The following is an 18,212-nucleotide window of genomic DNA, read 5'->3' on the forward strand; positions in this document are numbered from 1 at the left end:
TGAGATTGCGGCTGGAGAAGGAAAGGAGCGTGACACAATCATGACATTGTGCTGGTCACTCCAGCCACCGTGTGCATAATAAACACCAGCGGCTTTTCAGGGAACAGAGGAGTGCAATACTGTCTGGTCATAAATTGGAAAAGACAACAACAAAAAACATTGGGGAAGAGAGGGCTGGGGGTGTAGCCATTGTTAATTAGCTGTTTTCGCACAGAGAGCTGCTTTATCAAAACATTGCAACCAGCTGTGGCTTTGATATTCACAGACAAGCCTGAAGGGGAGAGGAGAAGAGGGGGAAGGGAAGCCATTTTCTTTCTTTTTTACAGCCTCTATCTCTTTCAGTGCCTTGGTCATGCACCGCTAGCTAGTAAAGTAAAGGCTAGGGGGGCCATACCAGCAAGGCAGCCATCTTACCACCACGCTTTCCCCGTTTTGGATTGGGAGAACATCGGAAGGCTGAGTCTGCGCAAAACATTCCTATTTCCCCAAAATGGGGGGAGGGGCTTAAACTACTTTTGGACCTACAAGCATAGTAGTATATTCAAATAACTCAGTTCAGTAAGTTTTGGTGCAGTTTTGGGGCAATGTTCTTCACAAACTATTTTAGTTACTTGGACCAAAACTAGAACTAGGCAACTTCTGTCTGACACTCGTGACACCAGAAATATGGTTCAATAACATGACATAACCCCCTAAAAACAATTTTCCTCGCGATGGCTGATACATGCCCCAGCCCAATGCTAGATTCAACACTCACCGAAGCTAGGCGCACTGTGGAGGGTCATATCCCGGATGACTCTGGTCCCGAAGCACGACCACATGAGCAGGAACTGTTGGGCCACCTTCTTCAGGCACCCGGGCCTCTTTCCTGCCACCTTAAGGAGATATTTTCATCAGAAAACAGGGGGAAGTGAAGGGAAGAGTTGGAGAGGGAGGGGGGAGAGAATTAACCACTGGGTCCATATTGGGGCTTAACCCTCAGGAACGAAAAACATGTCAACAAGTCAACTATTTAATTTGCCCCGGGGGACACACCTTCTCACTGAACCATTGTCTGGGGAGTCTGTGACGTTGCCAGGGCAACCACATTTTACAAGCCCAAATCTGGAGCATAATGGCCGCAAATGGGAGCCATGAAGACAGCATTAACTAGGATGGCAGCTCGAGTGGCTCTGCGTTAGCAAGTCATGGAGAGACGGATGCCATTAAAATGCATGGTTATTTTTCTGAAGGGACATAATCCTTACTGATTTGCTGTACAAATATACTTCAACAATAAAATAACACATGAACGGTCCAGAAGGGCCTTGGTAAATGCAACACAAACGTCACTGTGGAACATTTTAGGGGGCAATTGAAGAAATTATTTTCTATAGTTTCCACTTATGTTTCTATAGTTTCCACTTAGTTTCCACTTAAACTATAGAAAATATTTTCTTCAATTGCCCCCTAAAATGTTCCACAGTGATGTTTGTGTTGCATTTACCAAGGCCCTTCTGGACAGTTCATGTGTTATTTTATTGTTGAAGTATATTTGTACAGCAAATCAGTAAGGATTATGGCCTACAGCATACTGTAGCCATAGTAGAAAGCACAAGCCTAAAGATGATGGCTGGAAGTTTTCTAATGATACATCCTAGATGTTAAAAGGGGTTTGCACTGTTGGTTAGGGGCTCGTAAGTAAGCATTTCACTGTAAGGTCTACACCTGTTGTATTCGGCGCATGTGATTAATAAAATTTGACTTGATTTTGATTTGATTTTTATATAAACTCAGCAAAAAAAGAAATGTCCTCTCACTGTAAAATGCAGTTATGTTCAGCAAACTAAACATGTGTAAATATTTGTATGAACATTACAAGAGTCAACAACTGAGACATAAACTGAACAAGTTCCACAGATACTGTATGTGACTAACAGAAATGGAATAGTGTATACCTGAACAAAGGGGCGGGATCAAAACTAAAAGTAATAGTCAGTATCTGGTGTGGCCACCAGCTGCATTAAGTACTGAAGTGCATCTCCTCCCCATGGACTGCACCAGATTTGCCAGTTCTTGCTGTGAGATGTTACCCCACTCTTCCACCAAGGCACCTTCAAGTTCCCGGACATTTCTGGGGGGAATGGCCCTAGCCCTCACCCTCTGATCCAATAGGTCCCAGACGTGCTCAATGGGATTGAGATCCGGGCTCGTCGCTGGCCATGACAGAACACTGACATTCCTGGCTTGCAGGAAATCACACATAGAATGAGCAGTATGGCTGGTGGCATTGTCATGCTGGAGGGTCATGTCAGAATGAGCCTGCAGGAAGGGTACATACACATAAGGGGGCAGCAGGGTAGCCTAGTGTTTAGAGCGTTGGACTAGTAACCGGAAGGTTGTAGGTTCAAACCCCCGAGCTGACAAGATACAAATCTGTCGTTCTGCGCCTGAACAGGCAGTTAACCCACTGTTCCTAGGCCGTCATTGAAAATAAGAATTTGTTCTTAACTGACTCGCCTAGTTAAATATAGGTAAAATTTTAAAAAAGGGAGGAGGATGTCTTCCCTGTAACGCACAGCATTGAGATTGCCTGCAATGGCAACAAGCTCAGTCCGATTATGCTGTGACACAACGCCACATGACGGACCCTCCACCTCCAAATCGATCCCGCTCCAGAGCGGAAAGAGAGTAACGCTTACTCTTTCAACGATAAATGCGAATCCGACCATCACCCCTGGTGAGACAAAACCATGACTCGTCAGTGAAGAGCACTGTCCTTTGCCAGTCCTGTCTGGTCCAGTGATGGTGGGTTTGTGCCCATAGGTGACGTTGTTGCCGATGATGTCTGGTGAGGACCTGCCTTACAACAGACCTACAGGCCCTCAGTCCAGGCTCTCTCAGCCTATTGTGGACAGTCTGAGCACTGATGGAGGGATTGTGCATTCTTGGTGTAACACGGGCAGTTGTTGTTGCCATCCTGTACCTGTCCCGCTGGTGAGATGTTCGGATGTACCGATCCTGTGCAGGTGTTGTTACACGTGGTCTGCCACTGCGAGGATGATCAGCTGTCCGTCCTGTCTTCCTGCAGCGCTGTCTTAGGCGTCTCACAGTACGGGCATTGCAATTTATTGCCCTGGCCACATCTGCAGTCCTCATGCCTCCTTGCAGCATGTCTAAGGCACGTTCTCGCAGATGAGCAGGGACTTTGGGCAACTTTCCTTTGGTGTTTTTCAGAGTCAGTAGAAAAGCCTCTTTAGTGTCCCAAGTTTTCATAACTGTGACCTTAATTGCCTACCATCTGTAAGTTGTTAGTTGTTAGTGTCTTAACGACTGTTCCACAGGTGCATGTTCATTAATTGTTTATGTTTCATTGAACAAACACAGGAAATAGTGTTTAAACACTTTACAATGAAGATCTGTGAAGTTATTTGGATTTTTACGAATTATCTTTGAAAGACAGGGTCCTGAAAAAGGGACTTTTCTTTTTTTGCTGAGTTATATGAAGTATTTACATCCTCAACTGACCTTGACAACACAGCGGTCCACCATGGAGTCCAGCCACTCGATGTAGGCCTCTATAGAAGACTGCTCCTCCAGCAGACGGTCAAACTCCTGGTACACTGAGAGAGGAAGGAGACCCGAACTGCATCTAGCCACAGTTTGTCAACACATAGCCTATGTCATCCTTCAGGGGACATATATTTGTAACTGGTGGAGAAAGCTCCATACTTGTCTACACGGATCGGAGACTTGGCAGATAACAATTTGGATCAAATAAAGAGTTTGAATAATTGCCGTGTGTGACTATGGACCTAAGCTACCCTTACTTAAATCAATCAAACTACCAAAACCAGCAGCATATACAGTATGTCTTGTATATGAGGCTGTGTCTTATTTGTTGTTCTAGTCACCGATCGCAGCAGCTGTACACAGCCCCTCTGTAAATAGCCCATCTAACTACCTCATTCCCATATTTGTTTTTTGTTTTTCTGTTATTTTGCACACCAGTATTTCTACTTTCACATCCTCATCTGCACATCTATCACTCAAGTGTTAATTGCTAAATTGTAATTACTTCCCCACTATGGCCTATTTATTTCCTTACCTCCTTACTTCATTTGCACACATTGTATACAGATTTTTCTATTGTGTTATTGACTGTACGTTTGTTTATCCCATGTGTAACTCTATGTTGCTGTTTTTGTCGCACTGCTTTGCTTTATCTTGGCCAGGTCGCAGTTGTAAATTAGAACTTGTTCTCAACTGGTCTACCTGGTTAAATAAAGGTGAAATAAAATTGGGGGAAAATGGTGCATAATTTCTCTCTGTCTAATAGAACAGAATGAGAGTGGGACGTGGAAATGGCCTCTTTATGCCAATCTGTGAACTGTGACACTAGCATGGCCATTTGAGGGGGTTGACGGTGAAACGAATTTGAAATGGTCCACGGGGTGTTTCAGAGTAGAGTCAACTTGTTTAACCTTTTAGCCTTCATCATTAAGGCTTGACTTTCCTGGCCGTGGGAATGATTGTCCAATGGCTGACATCTACTGTGTGTTATTGACAGCTGTGTGTGTGGGTGTGTGGGAGTGAAGTGCATTTCTCTCCTACAATGCTATGAGGGAGAGCAAGCAATTTAAGTTATAAGTATTGGAGCACAATAGGGTTTTTTGGAATGTGGATTCTAGGCTTTTGGACTAAACGTAACTTACTGTGAATGCTACTACAGGGATTGTGTGTGTGTTTGTGTGTGTACATGTGTGTGTCTGCATCTGTACGTGTGTGCGTGTCTGTGGCCTTACAGTCGATGATGAGCCGCCGGTGCTCCTCCCATGTGTCCTCCATGGTGTAAAGTGTCTGCTTGGTGATGCTGTTCAGGTCCACGTTCCGCCAGTCCTCCATCATCTGAAAGGTGATGTCTGCACTGTGGATCACCGTCCGTGACGCCTGCCCAGAGACAGATCAACAAACACACACATGATTAGATAGTGATACACACTGCATATACCTTCATCAGTCTTATTTTCATATGGATTTCATTACATTTATACAGTGAAATAGCTACCTGACATAGATGGTTCAAAGATGTCTGCCTCTTGAGAACTTGAGAAAATCTTCTAGATACTGTGGATAAAAGGGAGAGGAAATATTAACTGTTATGTTTTCTACAGTATAACATTTGCTGATTAAAAGCTGTTTCTAAAATTTGTGTATTCTCCTTTTTCCAAGACTCAGTATATCATCGTTGTCATAAAACCAGGAGAGTAACGACTGTATTTTTCAATGCAGACTCCTACATTCAAATTTGATATTCCTCAGGTTTTCAGGCAGGTCGTGAAGTGCTACTTTAAGCCACTCATCCAGCTGTTTGGCAAACTTCCGGATCACCTGGGTCAAACTGGAACAAATCTACATTACATCACAAATAACCAAGGTTGTATAACACAAAGGTAAATGTCAAGTTTTCCTCATAGCTCTATTTCTCTATAGAGGCTGTAACTCAGTGCATGTCAAACAAACAATATGCATGTCAAATATGTTGAGAACAATTATGTGGATCTCATGGACTGTCAGTCTTTGCATTTATATCTATGTCTATGAATTTGAAATGGAATGAAACAAAAACTCAGGATTGTGGCTTCAGTGATTGCTGGGGAAGGGAGAAGAGGTACACTACACTAAACAAGCACTCACCTATCAGGCAGTGCTTGCAGGACGGTGGGCATAAGAACCCCAGAGATTGCCTTGTAAAGAATGGAGTCACAGACGCCCACGATGTTGACCACAGTGGAGGAGCCCAGGACAGGGAGCATGTGGGGGGGCATGCCCTGCCAAAAGTGCAGCAGGAAGCTCTGGACCTGGAGACACCCAAGAGAGGAGGGTCATTCTCTCAACGTCACGTACAATACAACTTAAGAGACTAAAGACACTAACCCAACTTTTCTAATGAGATACATTTAGGTTAGAAGTAATTTATTGTGACAGACTGGTAGCACAACACATTTGGTTCAGTGTTCCGAGATTAGGTAAGAACTAAACCGATTCTCGTGAAAATGGGATACAGTGGGGCAAAAAAGTATTTAGTCAGCCACCAATTGTGCAAGTTCTCCCACTTAACTTCTTCTTTAAGAGGCTCCTCTGTCCTCCACTCGTTACCTGTATTAATGGCACCTGTTTGAACTTGTTATCAATATAAAAGCCACCTGTCCACAACCTCAAACAGTCACACTCCAAACTCCACTATGGCCAAGACCAAAGAGCTGTCAAAGGACACCAGAAACAAAATTGTAGGCCTGCACCAGGCTGGGAAGACTGAATCTGCAATAGGTAAGCAGCTTGGTTTGAAGAAATCAACTGTGGGAGAAATTATTAGGAAATGGAAGACATACAAGACCACTGATAATCTCCCTCGATCTGGGGCTCCACGCAAGATCTCACCCCGTGGGGTCAAAATGATCACAAGAACGGTGAGCAAAAATCCCAGAACCACACGGGGGGACCTAGTGAATGACCTGCAGAGAGCTGGGACCAAAGTAACAAAGCCTACCATCAGTAACATACTACGCCGCCAGGGACTCAAATCCTGCAGTGCCCGACGTGTCCCCCTGCTTAAGCCAGTACATGTCCAGGCCCGTCTGAAGTTTGCTAGAGAGCATTTGCATGATCCAGAAGAAGACTGGGAGAATGTCATGTGGTCAGATGAAACAAAAATATAACTTTTTGGTAAAAACTCAACTCGTCGTGTTTGGAGGACAAAGAATTGCATCCAAAGAACACCATATCTACTGTGAAGCATGGGGGTGGAAACATCATGCTTTGGGGCTGTTTTTCTGCAAAGGGACCAGGACGACTGATCCGTGTAAAGGAAAGAATGAATGGGGCCATGTATCATGAGATTTTGAGTGAAAACCTCCTTCAATCAGCAAGGGCATTGAAGATGAAACGTGTCTGGGTCTTTCAGCATGACAATGATCCCAAACACACCGCCCGGGCAACGAAGGAGTGGCTTCGTAAGAAGCATTTCAAGGTCCTGGAGTGGCCTAGCCAGTCTCCAGATCTCAACCCCATAGAAAATCTTTGGAGGGAGTTGAAAGTCCGTGTTGCCCAGCAACAGCCCCAAAACATCACTGCTCTAGAAGAGATCTGCATGGCGGACTGGGCCAAAATACCAGCAACAGGGTGTGAAAACCTTGTGAAGACTTACAGAAAACGTTTGACCTCTGTCATTGCCAACAAAGGGTATATAACAAAGTATTGAGATGAACTTTTGTTATTGACTAAATACTTATTTTCCACCATAATTTGCAAATACATTCATTAAAAATCCTACAATGTGATTTTCTGGATTTTTTTTCTAATTTTGTCTGTCATTGAAGTGCACCTATGATGAAAATTACAAGCCTCTCTGATCTTTTTAAGTGGGAGAACTTGCACAATTGGTGGCTGACTAAATACTTTTTTGCCCCACTGTATCTTCATTTAGAAGTCCAAGAACATTTAGCTTGTAATCATTTTTGTGACCACATTCAACAAGAGAGTTAAGTTTTACAGTCTAAAAAAAATCAGAAAACAAAGTCCTGTCACATTTAATGGGACTGGTAAATAAGGGTGCAAAAGATGGACATATATGAAAAGTGTCTTGCCTCGTCAAAGTTGGCGCGTATTACTGTGTCCAGTATCCTCTGGCAGTGAGTTCTGTACATCATGATGAACGTTGACACCTGTGGGAAAACATAAAGAAGACTGAGTATAAATGGACGGCAGTAACGTAGTCCAAGTCTGTATCACACTGCTACTTCGAGAGCTTGGGACTAGAAGGTTCTATCTACATTTTAGTCCAAATTGAGCTATTGACATAGCCTTGTTCTGTTCAATGTTCTCTACCTATATAGTACTCTAAATATCCCAATTCATGTTGTTAAGTTCAAAAGAATACAAGATAAAAAAATCACTTCCACCATTCAAACCAAGGAGTATTCCGAATGTTAAAGCCAATTATCTCAGAATCATATTCCTGCAGATAGAACCCATAGTACCAAGCTCTCGATCAAAGGCACATACTGTTTCCTAGTGATATTCTTAGTGAATGACCAGGATGCTGCTTCAGTTAAGATACATACAATATAGCTTGTGTTTTCAAGTGATATCATACATCTATGGATTGATATGAAAAACAAGACAATAAATCCTATCCAAAAACATCAGCACCAATAAATACCTGCAACATGTCACACACCAAAACTACATAAAACCGTCTTTAGAGTTCAGCAACTGACAAACCATTGAAAATCATGGCCCCCTCATTTAAAGCTAGACAGTTAGTGGCTGTCTTTTGTCTGGCGCTGCATCTTATTATCGCCCCACAAGATTAAGAGTTAGTGAGGAGCCAGCAGCATATAAATCCTCAAGGTCCTTCTTCTCTAAACTCAGAGTCAGTGAAGGTCCGGGGCAGATAAAAGGGGATAGCCAGAGGGGGCGAGAGGTCCAGGGCAGATAAAAGGGGATAGCCAGAGGGGGCGAGAGGTCCAGGGCAGATAAAAGAGGATAGCCAGAGGGGGCGAGAGGTCCAGGGCAGATAAAAGGGGATAGCCAGAGGGGGCGAGAGGTCCAGGGCAGATAAAAGAGGATAGCCAGAAGGGGCGAGAGGTCCAGGGCAGATAAAAGAGGATAGCCAGAGGGGGCGAGATGTCCAGGGCAGATAAAAGGGGATAGCCAGAGGGGGTGAGAGGTCCAGGGCAGATAAAAGAGGATAGCCAGAGGGGGCGAGAAGTCCAGGGCAGATAAAAGGGGATAGCCAGAGGGGGTGAGAGGTCCAGGGCAGATAAAAGAGGATAGCCAGAGGGGGTGAGAGGTCCAGGGCAGATAAAAGAGGATAGCCAGAGGGGGTGAGAGGTCCAGGGCAGATAAAAGGGGATAGCCAGAGGGGGCGAGAGAGGCGAGGGGTTGGTTGGATAAGGGAGGAGGGGGTTGTGGGTCTGGGACGTTTTAGAGTCCTGTTTACCTTCTCCTCTGGCAGACTGGCAGGCAGATTTAAGTCTTTGACATTTGGAAACTCTGGCAGGAGCGTCCCCAGTTTGGAGCGTGGTGAATACGCCACTGTCTGCTTGATGACCTCCTTCTTGCCTGTCTCGTTCACCCACGCCGCACCCTTCTTGGAGTACATCACATCGTAGTACTGGGAGCTCTCCTTCACAGCGATGCCATAGTAGTGGTACCTATAGGGGATAGTTGACAGTTAGAGAGGTGTAGAAATGGAAAAGAAGGTTGCACACTCATCTCTCCTTGCTGTGGATTTACATAACCAACATTTCAGCTAAGGACTATTCATCAGGGTGTGAGACAGTGGCTTGTCATCATGTGATTTTGAGATGTAACATCCTCAAATCATAGACATGGTGAAGATTACCGGCTTGAAGAATCATTAAAAACAGGCCCTCCACTAACAAAATGATACTCCTCTTTCAATAGTGAAACACAAAAATCCAAACCAGTGTGTAGAAAGAAAGAAAGAAAAGTAGGAGACAACATTGACTTACTTTGACTGGCCCCTGGTGCCCAGTCTTCTTGTGGTCAGTTGTGGAAACTGTTGTCTAATAATCTGTTAGAATCAGAGAATTAGAATAAGTCTATCAGTGATTTTTTTCTCTGTGAGATTCTTCATGCATTTGTATGTGTATATCCCCTATATAAAGCACCTGATGAAAATGTATTTTCACTCTTGACAGTGCTATCATACTGTAGATATACAGAGATACTCTACACTTAAAAGTCCACAATTATCTCAGCTAGCGGGTGAAGTAACTGCCCTATCCAGAATGATTTCTAACCATGTACAGCTCATACAGAATAACATGAAAGTCCACATTGAACATATCAATGAATCAAGTGAAAGTATGGTCTATTCTAGACGTGAAGATATGTGATGTTCCCAGAGCCTTAACCCCAGGGAGGTCTCCACTGGCTGTGGGAGAAAAAGGCTTTGGGAGCCATCCATTTTTGACATGCTCAGGGATATAATTTTTTTACATTAAAAACCTCTCCAAAATCTCTCCCTCTCCCCCTTCTTCCCTCTCCCCCTTCCTCCCCTCTATCTCTCTCTCTCTTTCTTTTTGTCCATGAGATTGGCTCCTTGGTCCAGCTCCTGGTACAGAAACTTTAGCAAACAGTGGAGCTTTCCATTGTGCGGGATGAAAAAAGAGGCCAAGCTGTGAAGTTTCTGTCAGGCCCCGCTTGATAAATGAGCAGACAGGGAGGCAGGCGGGGCCCTCACTCGTTTTTTTGTCCCGAATCAATGAAGCCTTCCTAAAGGACACCCCACACTGCTCTAGCCACTGATCTAACATTCCGCAACATCTCACCCTTCCAAATTTTCTTTAATTACACATTAATCCAGGCCCCTTCTCTTTTTCAATATCCTCCGACAGGAGCTTGGGAGGGGTGGTGTGGAGGACGGATGGGGGGGGCTAGGTCCGGGTGTTGGGGGGTGGCTGGGAGTATGTGGGTAGGGGCTTTTCTGGGTTGTGGGAACAGAGACAAGCATGTTTCTTTTAGCTGCGTAACCCGTCTAGCGGTTTTCAGGGGAACCATCAGTGGGCCGTTCCATTGCTTCCCAACAACTACATGTGGATTTTACTTTTCAAACACACCGTAACAAGCCATGAGACTGATCTACATGCATCAGTAGGCATACTTTTTCAATCGTATACTTATTTCTCCCTTTCATGTTTTACTATACTGATAGATGGTAACCTTCCTACGCAGGTATAACCTACTCCACCAAAGGGACCATTTCATGTACTCTTTCTGTGAAGTACTATGTTCACAAAATTAGTTTGGGCTCAATCAAACAGTCCCTCCTAAATTTCCTGTTAAAGTGGTCAGTAACTGTGTCCTACCTTCCCAAAGCTGGCGGCGTTGACAGGCTGTGTGTCGTGCTTCTCACAAAAGTCCAGGTAGTGCATATAGAGAGCACTGCGGGGGATACAAACCCCTTCTGCAATCTCATAGTTCTCCTCCAGCCTGTAGGTGAAAAGCAGACCTGTCAATGAATACCCATAGAATAACATGGACTCGTTACAGACCACAAAGACATCTCTAGACTGGCATCTACAGTATCTACCGGTATCAAAATAAACTATTACCCAGCCTACTCGTGTTCTTATTCAGTCAAAGGCAGGTTATTTACTAGTGGACGAGATTAGAGAAATAATCTAACCTGAATTAGGAGCTACTATGTGGAAGTACATATGTGGATTTATTTTATACCATCTGGGAAAGGTGGAACTACAACCATCAGTTCAGTGAATATGTCTCTACTGTATAGCCTAAATACCTCACAAAACAAAGCATTACAATGTGAGAGAGGAGCTTCAAAGTGCTAGAAAACATCAGTTGCTCCCATAATAAATAGAAAAATTGATACATTTGGGAATATAAAGTTGTGATTAAGCACCCTTTATAGTATACATACAGTATGTTATCAAATGTAGTATGATAAGAAAAGCTATTTCTAACATCTCGTGAACATAAAAAGAAACGTGATGTCTGTATTACTGCAAAATAAAGCAAAGACTGTTTGTTCATCTGTCAAATTTCAGAGCAACGTAAAATATGAATATTTTACAAGGATCCTCAACATTATTTCTCATGAACACCTGCCTCAAGCAATACACCAAAATAAAGCAGGCCATTTCAGAAGTGAGTTGAAAATGGGAAGTTCCATTACTGCTGTTGAAGTGTGAAGGACTGTAATCCCAGGAGACCTACAACGCTCCTCTACATAATATTCCCAATGGACTCAGACTGTCTATGTAGACCAGGTATGTGTATTTAAATAGAAATATATGTGTCTGACAACAACATTACACAAAACAACGTGCCTCCACGAAAGTCACATGAAAATGACTGAAGAACACTAATTCAATCCTCACCCTTCAAAAAATGAAGTCTCCAAGGAAGAGACTGATCAAGTATTTCACCAGTGTGGAATTTCCACCAGAGGGAATGCAATATCAAATATAGACAACAAATGATTAAAAGAAGAAAAATGTATTGATATAGCCAGCTTCCTGTTTAAACTGAGTCTAATACATATTATCTTCTGAACATAACAGGTGCAAATGCACAGGTCTCTGGTTCTATGGAGGTAAACAGATACTGCTATTTTGGTGAAAAAGCCTTTACACTAAACCATCCTTCCAGCCCAACAGCGGCCTGCCATGTCATATTGTAAATGTAAACTGTAAGCACACTCACGATGCTCGCTAAAGTTGACAGTTCTCTTCTCAAAAGGTGCTGCTCAAAGGTACAATTCTGTCCTTCATCTTTACATGATCAAATTATGTGACACTACATGAGAAGACTGCATACAATCCTTAAGCAGCAAACGATATAAGACCAAAATAGGCAATGCACTTGTAAACTTTATCAACAAACAAAAAGCGAAATTGTAAATGCCCCAAATAATAGAAAATAAATGTGTTGTATAGTTTATGCATTGAGAACATTACATTACAGCATTACAGCTCTAGAATAAGAGCTTTAGGATTATGCAACATTATATAAACAGGTTAGGAAAGAGGTGAATTAACTCCAGCACTTACCATTGTAGGGTAGCTGGTGTTGAATGGGGTTTAGAAGCCCTGTTTTCTTTCTCCTCATCTTTTATAGACAAAAAAAGAAACGTGTCATTGTATTTCAAATGAATATCTTCAATTAAGTAATGGGCAATAAAAATTAAAAATAATAATAATAAATTGCTGTGAATATCAAAAAACAGATATATTTGATCAAAACTGAGCAGGGTTCGAAAAGGTTGAAGTTTGATGCAGCACACAAAAACAATTATAATTTCTCTCTTTATCCAGCAATTCTATTGTGCCACAATATTATGATTAATATAAATCAGTGGATTATCAGGGACATCTTATTGACACATGTTTTGTAAATAAAGTTGTGCTCTATTTGATCAAATTCCGAACATGGTCTACAAGAGAAAAACACTAACCTTTGCTATAATTTGCGCACCAAGCCTATTATAGCGCACCTTATTATAGCAAATATCAATTTATTTTAGACCTATGACAATAGATTATTTCAACATATATTTATCCATTACTTTATGACTTGCAGTAATACAACATTAAAGCGTTACACCGTCACTGCTTACTTTCGTCATTGGACGTATTCCCCAGGGATGTGTGGCTGGAATACCGCTTACTCTCGCTCTCGTTGAGGCATCTTTCAATCCAGCTCTCTAGAAAAAGGCAAGATGGCCCACACATCAGAGAAAAGCCTATAGGAATTTACAATTGTAGGTTTCATTTCTATGGCCCACATAAAGGTTCATTCGCATAGCCTATTTATTCATTTGGCTAAAGGTCTATATGGCGACTATTGGGTGGTGGTGTGATTTGTCCAATATTGGTTACTCTATTGGCCCTAATCAATATAGGGCCCTATATTATACAAAAGTTGACTAAATAAATCAATATCTAACACTCATATTCGGATAGGTTTATCAAAAGTGTACTTTACACAAGCTGCATCTGCAACAGGTGGCTTTTTTATAAATACATTTTGAGACAAATGTTGCCAAATGCAAAAAAAATATGTGACAGGGCAATTCGACTATAATCGATTTTGGGGGAGTTAGCGCAGCTGTGTTTCTATTTGAAATGTTTTCACCAAAACGGCAGGAATCCTTCATTGTTCTTGGGGAGACTACAAGCACGCACACTTGCCCCAATTGAGCCCGCGCTCATTGCTAGAGCAGCCTCGCGAGCGACACAGAAGCCTTTGTCCCATTCTAATTTCTACTTAGAAATAGCTCAACTGGTGTCCTTTCTTGGGACAGAAAAACTTATATTTATCGTAGTCCTGTAGATCCTGTTTCCCGCCATGACTACAATCACCATAGTAGCAGTTGCCAGGATTGACTGTTGGCAAGGCAACCTGTTCCATCTAACGATAAACAGGTTCCATCCCATCAGAAGGCGATAGAGAATAGGTCATGCAAATAGAAAAGTTTAGAGACTGCGAACTTTTAGGATAAATGAATATCAGTCACCTTTTGGCTGATGAGTGACATGCTCAGTTAGAATAAATTGCCTAAAAGTAGGCTAGAATGCTTTATCTCATGAATAAAATAAAACGTGTAGCCTATGCCTAATTTATCAGCTCTGATCTTTGCAATGCTCTTATATTCAATAGCCTAAGGCCAGGCATTAAGTTTTAATTGTAAGAACAGAAAAAGATGGTAAGGCTACCTAACATCGTTGACCAAAGAACACGCTGTCATCAGTTCCATATAGGCATAAGTTTAACAGTATTATCAAATTAACAAACTAAAATTATAATTATTATCATCATCATCATTGGGCTATTTGTAATCAACATAATGAATGATTATTATTAGACCAATTATTACAATTAATTGAAATACATTATTAGGAAGACTTGTAACTTATTTCAATGTCTTGTGCATTAGCCTAGCTGATACTTCAAATAGGTTTCCCCAGTCATTGATGAAGTTAGTCCACTGAGATGACAATAATTCTCTATTGTAGCACTTATCCTTAGGCTGTAATTGAATAATTTGCCATGAGCACAGATAAAATAGAGCTCTAAATAACTGGATTAAATTCAATCAATGGACGAAACGGATCTCTGATAATGTATTTAAGGAATACACTCTTTCATGTTAACCAACTCAACACCAGACAGTGAATTCATATAAACATCAGGGGAAAAAACTCCCTTGATGAATATTAAATAAAGTAAAATAAATGAGCCTATAATAAAGTTATTCGGGTAGGAAGTTAGATTGAGAGCCCAAGTAGAAAAACTCTTAGCTAAAGCAGCAACATTCATTACATTACCGTAAACATGTTGTCTTTAATATTAAATTGAATTTACTTTAGGCTAATTCTTGCGTCATGCCATGCGACATTATCCTGCTCCGGACACCATACCTCAGTGGACTGGCAGCTTATTTCCCCCAAGAAGATGTTTACAAGAAGCAGGTGCATCACAGGCTACATGCGCCTCGAAGGCTTGGAAGATTTTTCCCCCCCCAAAGAGATTGCATTAAATCGCTGAATGTAGGGCTGTCTAAGAGTTGAAATTACTGCTCCTTAATCAAGGTTGTGGCACAAATGAAAGGCCCTAATGCCCTTCCATAATCAAACCATCCCTCAAAACCGTATTATTGTTGGTATAGATGTATCATGAATTAATGGCACAAATCCACAAGGCCACTTTTGTTGACATCTGAAGAAACCAAAATCAAACAAATGCAATGCCATGGTGAGTAATCCCTCACATTAACAACAAATGCATTCATTAACAATTCACTCAAAAAAATTCTCTAAAATGGTTGTAGAGAAAGTCACAAATTCCCAGGGGCCCAGTTATAGTGATCCACAACATAGAGTGGTTCCCCATGCATCCCGATAAGTCAAGGCAAAGCTGCAGGGTTGCAGGACAGCAGGACCAACCTGTGGAATCCATATCAGGCTCCTCCAGCAGCCCACAATGCATCCTCTTCCCATCAATGGAAACTGGCTCCTCCAAGAAAATGGCTCTGTGTACGGCTCCCCCTCCTCAGTAGGTCTTCCCTTGTCTGGCTTCGCTTCCCCGTGACCACTGCCTATCCGTGGCAGGAGATGGTGAAGCTCTGGGCTCCGCCAAAAGAGGGGTGGGTGTCGGTGGTGATGGTGAGGGGAGGTGGTGAGGGGAGAGGAGGGTAGAGACTCCAGAAATCCAGCGGGGGGGAAAGCCAGACCCGTCAAAATGTTTGCTGATGTTTCATGGGAAAGGGTCTGATTTTATAGCAGCCCTGATGGGGACATGTCATTGATAGGCTCGGAAGGCTGATGAATGGCCTCGAGTCAGATGGGGATGTGGCAAGGCTCACTGGAAGCCTTTTGTGGAGCTGTTTTGAATAAGAAAGGCTCCCTCCCCAAGAAAAAAAGAGGCTTAGATCTACGCAATCCTAGCACTGTGGCCTCCCCGTCTTCCATTATAGCATTTAATACGTTTTTATACCCCCCCGCCCCACACACACTCCTCCAACCCCTCGTATTTAAAGTCCCAGCTCCTATGAACACTTGTTGGCCAGTTTCAGAACTTTTCTGATCTGTGTCTTCCTCCACTGGCCCTGGGAACTCCAACATGCCCACATGATTAGGTTTTTAGGAAACTACTTACAGAGAGTGATACCTTAGATTCTATTTTTCCACACATTACGATCACTTTCTCATTTCAATCCCCCATTTTTGCTTAGATGCCTTTTTATTTTTTCTTCTCAAAAAAGTTGCCTACTGAAAACCATCGACATTTGATCAGCTACACACTAGAAATTAGTCCAAAATGGCACGAGTGTGAATTTTTTTCAGTTTTCCCCATACTCCCTCTCTCCTTGAGGCAACCTTATTTTAGTGAGCCTCGGAGGAGAGCGCTGGCCACAAAGGGGGGAAGTAAAAGTGCAAAGCCTGAGGCTGGGGGCTCTGATGGAGTGCCTGTGAGCTGGAGAAGGGAAAGCTGTGATTAGAATATGAATGGAACCACAGGAGAGAGGGGGAGTGGGGGAAGGAGAAAGGAGGAGAAAAGGGGATTACGGCTGAATTACTCACCACACCGTGGATGGCAGTGGAAGACTTTCTCCTCCTCTTCAGGGTTGCCAGTCCGTAGGCGTGGGGACACTGTCGGTGTCAGTGCTCCTACCATGCATCCAGAACAGTTGGGATAGAGCATGTGGGAGAATATGTGTGGTGTCCATGAGAGCACAGGTCATGTGGAGACTCACCAACATGCAGTACAACACATGACACTTATAGCTAGCTATGCAGGATATGCAGTGCCTTCAGAAAGTATTCATACCCCTTGACTTATTCCACATTTTGTTGTGTTACAGCCTGAATTCTAAATGGACAAAATATTATTTTTTCCTCACCCATTCACACAATACCCAATAATAAAAACATATTAGAAATGTTTGCGAATTATTGAAAATGAAATACAGATATATCTAATTTACATAAGATTTCACACCCTTGAGTCAATACTTTGTAGAAGCACCTTTGGTAGCGATTACAGCTTTGAGTCAAATCCAGTGTAGATTTGGGTTGTGCTTTAGGTTATTTAGGTTATATATGAAAGGTGAATTCATCTTCCAGTGTCTGTTGAATAGCAGACTGAACCAGGTTTTCCTCTAGAATTTTCCCTGTACTTAGCTCCTGTTCCTTTTCTATCCTGAAAAACTCCCCAGTACTTAATGATTACAAGCATACCCACAACCTGATGCAGCCACCATTAAGCTTGATAATATGGAGAGTGGTGCTCAGTAAGGTGTTTAATTGGATTTTCGCCAAACATAACACTTCGTATTCAGGACAAAAAAGTGAATTGCTTTACCACATTTTCTGCAGTATTACTTTAGTGCCTTGTTGCAAATAGGATGTATGTTTTGTAATATTTTTTTTCTGTACAGGCTTCCGTCATTTTTCCTCTGTCAATTAGGTTAATATTGTGGAGAAATTGCAATGTTGTTGCAGTTTTTTCATTTTACAGCCATTAAAACCTTGACGGGATCGGTGTCCCCCCTCGCGGGACGGTTGAGATAACGTGGGCTAATGTGATTAGCATGAGGTTGTAAGTAACAAGAACATTTCCCATTTAAATTCTTGTTAATCTAACTGCACTGTCCAATTTACAGAACTTATAACAGTGAAATAATATTGTTGTTTTGAGGAGAGTGCACAATTATGAACTTGAAAATGTATTAATAAACCAATTAGGCACATTTGGGCAGTCTTGGTACAACATTTTGAACAGAAATACAATGGTTCATTGGATCAGTCTAAAACTTTGCACACACACTGCTGCCATCTAGTGGCCAAAATATAAATTGTGCCTAACCTGGACTGATATATTATGGTCTTTCTCTTGCATTTCAAAGATGATGAAAAAAAAAAGTTTTTTCTTTGTATTATCTTTTACCAGATCTAATGTGTTATATTCTCCTACATTAATTTCACATTTCCACAAACGTGTGAAAACACAAAAAGTGTTTCCTTTCAAATGATATCAAGAACATGCATATCCTTGCTTCAGGTCCTGAGCTACAGGCAGTTGGATTTGGGTATGTCATTTTAGACAAAAACATTTTTTTAAAGGTCCGATCCTCAAGAGTTAAACTCCGTAACTGTTTTAAATTCACAATTTGGTGA

At 42.1% G+C, this 18,212-nt stretch overlaps 1 protein-coding gene across 2 annotated transcripts in view; it reads right to left on the reverse strand.

The window, feature by feature from the left end:
• Positions 1-15,833, reverse strand: part of LOC112218733 (transcription factor RFX4) — a 36,194-nt gene extending 20,361 nt beyond the window's left edge. For both annotated transcript variants that reach the window (XM_024379804.2, XM_024379803.2), the window contains exons 1-13: positions 15,480-15,833; positions 13,151-13,237; positions 12,585-12,642; positions 10,878-11,001; positions 9,519-9,580; positions 8,984-9,197; positions 7,626-7,703; positions 5,677-5,840; positions 5,280-5,380; positions 5,048-5,106; positions 4,785-4,929; positions 3,508-3,602; positions 758-875 (exon numbers count right to left, since the gene is read on the reverse strand). In XM_024379804.2, the coding sequence (XP_024235572.1) occupies positions 758-875; positions 3,508-3,602; positions 4,785-4,929; positions 5,048-5,106; positions 5,280-5,380; positions 5,677-5,840; positions 7,626-7,703; positions 8,984-9,197; positions 9,519-9,580; positions 10,878-11,001; positions 12,585-12,642; positions 13,151-13,237; positions 15,480-15,522 (1,348 nt within the window). In that variant the 5' untranslated portion in view covers positions 15,523-15,833. The remainder of the gene's footprint in view (positions 1-757; positions 876-3,507; positions 3,603-4,784; positions 4,930-5,047; positions 5,107-5,279; positions 5,381-5,676; positions 5,841-7,625; positions 7,704-8,983; positions 9,198-9,518; positions 9,581-10,877; positions 11,002-12,584; positions 12,643-13,150; positions 13,238-15,479) is intronic.
• Between the last annotated feature and the right edge of the window lie 2,379 nt (positions 15,834-18,212).

The sequence above is a fragment of the Oncorhynchus tshawytscha genome, linkage group LG19 (genome assembly GCF_018296145.1).
Source record: "Oncorhynchus tshawytscha isolate Ot180627B linkage group LG19, Otsh_v2.0, whole genome shotgun sequence".
NCBI classification, from domain to species: domain Eukaryota; kingdom Metazoa; phylum Chordata; class Actinopteri; order Salmoniformes; family Salmonidae; genus Oncorhynchus; species Oncorhynchus tshawytscha.